At 36.9% G+C, this 5,486-nt stretch overlaps 1 protein-coding gene across 1 annotated transcript in view; it reads right to left on the bottom strand.

The window, feature by feature from the left end:
• Positions 1-5,460, bottom strand: part of RANBP1 (RAN binding protein 1) — a 14,447-nt gene extending 8,987 nt beyond the window's left edge. Inside the window, exons 1-3 of the mRNA XM_025212323.1 lie at positions 3,929-5,460; positions 3,546-3,682; positions 1,216-1,373 (exon numbers count right to left, since the gene is read on the bottom strand). Of these exons, the coding sequence (XP_025068108.1) occupies positions 1,216-1,373; positions 3,546-3,682; positions 3,929-3,955 (322 nt within the window). The 5' untranslated portion in view covers positions 3,956-5,460. The remainder of the gene's footprint in view (positions 1-1,215; positions 1,374-3,545; positions 3,683-3,928) is intronic.
• Between the last annotated feature and the right edge of the window lie 26 nt (positions 5,461-5,486).

The following is a 5,486-nucleotide window of genomic DNA, read 5'->3' as shown; positions in this document are numbered from 1 at the left end:
GGGGGAGAGAGAGGGAGGGAAGGAAGGACCAGAAGAGGAGAATCTAAAGCTCATCCTTATTTTTATTCCTATATTGTTTCTCTCTCAAGCTTTCTTGCTTTTAAAAGTGCCAAATTATTTCTGAATATAGTCAAATAAGCTGAAATAAAAAAAAAAAACAAAAAACCAGACTTTCTGCACCTGCAGATGTAGCTAATGCTGTCAGTCCAGTGGTTGGAGCTTAGACAACTGCTTCTAGCAGTTTGCTGGTTTGAATTCCTACAAAGCTTTGGCAGCTGGTATGTATTGCTTTATCAGATCATATCAAATGTAGACCCCAATTTCATACTGATTTCAAATTTTAGTTCTTTAAATAAAGCCCATTTACTAAAACTTTTTTTTTTTTTTAAACTTACACTTCAATTTGATCATTAAAATGTATGAAGTCGGTATGAAAATGGTAAAAATTACCATGCCAACTACTTTCTTGTGGTATGACCTACCAAGTGCTCCATGGAAGCTTCCTGCATGCTCCTACCCTACAGTAAAATAAAAGCTAACCTGGTGTACTCAGCCAATGACAACTTGGCTAGCCAGTCACAGATTAGCTTAATTTTACCATGGAATAAAAAGCTACTGTGTTGTACCTACCATGGTACACCCTCATGGAAAGATGCTAGTGTACCAGGCTTTTTTAATATTGTACCACGTATACACTAAACTTTAAAACCCACTCTATGTGGGTTTTGAACTTTCAAAATACTGCCACGCACAAATTCGAAAGACATCTCCTTTTATTCAAGTTTTCTATGCTAGATCCAACCAAAGTGTTATAAACTGCCTTAGCCTCTTTTTTTTTTTTTTTTAAATCACCCCAAGTTTGTGATTTTAACTATCAGAACTTTCAAACTCCATACTGCTACATCTGACAGAAACTGCCCGCAAATCTGAAGACTTCATTGCATAGTCAAAAATTTTCAGATTATTTACCATATTGTAAATAAGTTAACTGCAGTATTATGAGGTTGTTCCCAACTACTAAATTTAGTGTCAAAATTTACCAAAATACTGACTTAATCACTGCTAAAAAGCCATTGGGTTGTTCTTCTAACCCTATTTATGAAAGCTTGAGGATAAACAAAATATGTATGAATTCTACAAAGTTGACAGGGATATTGCACATGAAGGGAAAAAGGCAAATGGAAGCTATTATGGGACATGGCATAACAAACATACTGTAATGATTTGCACAGATTTTTAGGGTTTTGTCTCTTCTCATGAGGAGGCGAATTGTTCCTTTCTCCTTGTGTTTCAGGAGCTTTACATCACCAGTTCCTCGTTCTTTCCACTCTGGAAGGTCATTTTCTGATGCGAATCGAAACAACTTTGCTCGCCTTAAGAAAGAAAGAAATGAGATCCGAGTTTGCAAGCAAGAAATCGTTAATTTAGATACCACAACAGATAAAGGATGCTGCTCTGTCCAACATAGCAGTTTGATTCATAGTTTCATAGTTGTTAGGGGGCAGGAAGGGACCTTACAGATCATCCATAGGACTTGAGATGCACAGAAAATGAACTACATTTTCACCGAAACATTTATTCTATGAAAACTTTCCAGACTGCATGCAAGTTAAAGTACAAAACAAGGGTTTGCATATGCAGCATGTTATCAGTGTTGATTTTTAATTTCAAAACAGAACCATATACTAACCATTAAAAACTTCAGCAGCCTACAACATGGGCAATGAAAGCACGTCTGCATAAAAGCCTAAATAAGTGCATATCAGCACTAAATATTTTATCTTTTGCCATCAAAAGCTAATCCTTGTGCTTTTAAGATATCTAACATGTAACAGCAATAACTTTCCTGGGATTCAAGTTCTTCTGTATACTTGGAATACAATTAGTATATTGAAGTTACAACCAGCAACGCTTGTGTATTTAGTAAAGTAAGCACTGAAGCTCTTAAATCTACAGGACTTAAAGGCGAGCTACCCACTATCTCTCTAGGTTTGTTATTTTCTCAACAGGTATCCCATATACTATCAATAATTAGCTTATGAAAGATATTTTCCAGCATGAGAAAAATTTAAATGCAGAGGTATTCAATCTTAGAATTCTTTCCTTTGAACCTTACTGCTTGATTCCCTCAGTTTGCAAGATGGCCTCCCATAACAATTACAGGATCAATTTTCTAATTGGAAAGAAAAATCAGACTTGCTTACAAATATTTAAAAAAAAATAAAATGTACTGCTTTTTTATCTAGAGATTCCAAAATTTAGAGTATATCCTTTTTAAGATTACTGCTCATCTTAAAATTGGTGATTTTATTTAGAGAACTTCCTTTCTATATCAAACGATCTTCCTTCCAATGCTGAAAAACAGAAAAATGAGATAAAGTTTAAAAGCAAATGTATTTTTTGTGCATCAGAATAAGCTTTGTTACCCACCTGAGAAATAAAGGGTTATTTAACAATTGTGCTCATCTTTGCCATGCTCTAGGAGTCATGTGTAGCCATGCAACCAAGAACACTTAAGCAACATTTTGCTGTAAGCGGGATCTAGACAAGTCTTTTGATCCTAATGTTTTATCACGGAAGGGAGGTGACACTATTTTAACACCCTCAATTTGTTGTTCTCCCTCAAAAATCTCTATCTGTAGTTACATGCGTCACTGAACTGATGGTCCTCTGGCAGAGGGGCGAAAAACGTATGGCTCATGGGGCAAATCCACCTTTAGATCCACTCCAGAGCTTGTCATTTCAGTTGCCAGAGCTATGCTGATGCAAGCCAGCACCCAGGGGATAAATGCTACCATCACTTCCTCCCAACTACTTGCTAGCAAATTTCTGGGTTTTGGTCACTGTTGGCCACTAAAATTAGCAGTAGTTGGCAAGAGGAAAAGGGTGGGGGGTGGTGTTTAAAGCTGGGTACTGGCTGTGGCAACATAGGGGCTTCTGTAGCCATGGTGAGAAAGAAACCCTGTGGCCCAGATCTGGAGGTGGGTTGTTCACTCTAGCAATGGCCCAAACCCTGGCTGTTGGCAGGGAATATGGCTCATTTGAGTTTGACACCCCTACTCTAGAGGCGAGAAACTCAAATGGCAGCTTGTTAAACAGTCTTATCTTTTTGGACAGCCTCAACTAGACATTGTTTGAATTTCCAGACAGGTGCTCAGGGAACAGCCCAACAACTTTCATTATCCTGCAAAGTAGCAAGTAACTGAAGTTATTGTAACCTCCTTTTTTGCAGTCTCTCTCATATTTTTGCACAATTCAAGTTAAAAGGTTTGTTTTCCAAACTAAGCTTTCACTAATATCTAATTAGTGCTGGCAACCATGATTTCAATCATGTTACACAAAGTCCCAATCTTGGAACTCCCATCATGCCCGGATAAACTGACATTAATCACATGCGTAGCTATTTACCTGATCTCATACTATATATTACCCTAGATTACTGCTGCCCTCTGCATAGTGGCTTGTAACAAGCTAGCTTTATCGATTTGCTTAAAAAATATTTAGCAGCAACAAGTGACAAGCACATACAGTAACATATTACTTACATCTTAAACAGCTCCTCCTCATCCTCCTCGAGAGTCTTGATCTCTTGCTCAGGAAGAGAAACTATAGGCTCAAACTGAGGATCATGGTTAGAATCATCTGCATTTTCAGTTGAGGTGTCATGCTCCTCATGTGTATCCTGGTGAAAAAAAATGTTCAGTTACAACAGTGTGATTTTGAGAACTATAAAATGTTAGCAAAAGTATTTAAGAGCAACTGCTATGCTTTGAGTATTTTATAGACTGACAAAGCCTAACTACTACACCATGAGTCTCAGTTCTGCCAATTAAAGTTTTATTTGGCTTTTAAGGTAGGCAACATTAACATTTTCTCTTACAGAAAGTATTGCCTCCATTCCTAAGGGAAAGTAATGCAACTGTCTTACAATTTTTCTCCACACTTGACTCCTCATTCATTTCAACGGCAGGCACAGGAAAAGAAGAATAGGAATTTTAAAATTTTTTTAACTATGTTGATATATCACATAACTGCTGCTTCTGTACAGGCAAAAGCAACTCTTCGTGGCAAAGATCTACAGAGTAGGAGAAAGACTGCAGGTTATTTAATTTTTTAAATAACTTATTTTCTATTTTTTTATTTTGACATAAAAGATATCGCTTAGTTTTCCACGCACTCCATGTGACCAATCTTTACTAATCTTTTTCGTGATCCGCAGTTTCCATACTACTTCTCCCTATGATCTTGCAAGTGGCATAAATGTGTAATTATTTTGTTTGTAAAAAAATAAGTTGCCTGATTTACCATCTACAGAAAAAAAAACAAACAATTAGGATGTGCTTGACTGTTACTAAAGTCTGTTTTGAAACATCAAATATAATGAATGCAGTATAGAACCTGGCATTAGCAAAACTGCCCAAGGCCATGAAAAACTGCTTCCCCATATTTAGTTTTGCATCACATGTTTTAGGTTGAAGTACTAACCTTCCTACTAAGGGTTGGATGAGGATATTGAAAACAAAGGCTTGAAGAATATTAGTTACACACATTGCTATGGATGATAAGAAACAAAAACAAACTTTAAATGCTGCAGTTAGAGTCCAGGATCATCCGTGTTATAATTATTCAGGATCCAAGACAATTTAGGGGACATACTCATACATATTTTTATTGAAGTTTTTGATTTTCACTGAAGTCTGATTTTCAGACACTGGTAATGGTTTAAGTCCTGAAAATTTGCATTAATGTTCTGTATTTTAAGCAAGATGTGATGGTCACTTATGAAGAGAGTAAAAACTAGTGTTATAGAACACATATAATTAAGGAAAAAAAAAAACCATTTTTAGCCACGCAACAAGGTTGGGTTCGGATGCGCAGGACTTGTGCCGAATGCTTTTGAACTTATACACCTTTATGTCTGAAACGTAACATGGTGCCTTAGCATTAATAAGGGGAAAAAAAGGACCGACATGTTGGGTGCATCAACATGATCCTTGCCTGGGAGGCCAAATCTCCTGACTTTTCAAGTAACAGCCGACCAAACAGCTAGAAAGGATAAACGTTTTTGAACAGGGTCTAAACACACCAGAAGACAGCGAAAGAGTTTTAACGTGACCACCATTTGCTTTACGATAGTCGGGACAGACTGCAACACGCCTACATTAAAAAAAAAATAAATAAATAAAATAAAAATCAGGATTTCGGCATGACTTCTTAAATCTAGCAGTGTGAAACAACTCCTAAATTCGCAGGTAGGATTAGTTTCTCTTGCTGAATATCAGGACTCGTGGTAGAGGCGATTTCTTGCATTATTAGACCCACTGGATGTTTGCATCCCAACTTGATTTTGGCAAACAGTAAAACAAACCGTTTTAATAAAAGACAAGACAACACCCACGTGCCTCCACATGGCAGCTCCGATTAATTGTAAGTGAAAAAACGGAGCGACTTTTTTTTTTTTTTTTAATTTAAGCGCCTCCCGGTGC

This window comes from Alligator sinensis, unplaced genomic scaffold (assembly GCF_000455745.1).
Source record: "Alligator sinensis unplaced genomic scaffold, ASM45574v1 scaffold748_1, whole genome shotgun sequence".
NCBI lineage: Eukaryota > Metazoa > Chordata > Crocodylia > Alligatoridae > Alligator > Alligator sinensis.
This window is presented reverse-complemented; position numbering and strand designations above follow the sequence as displayed.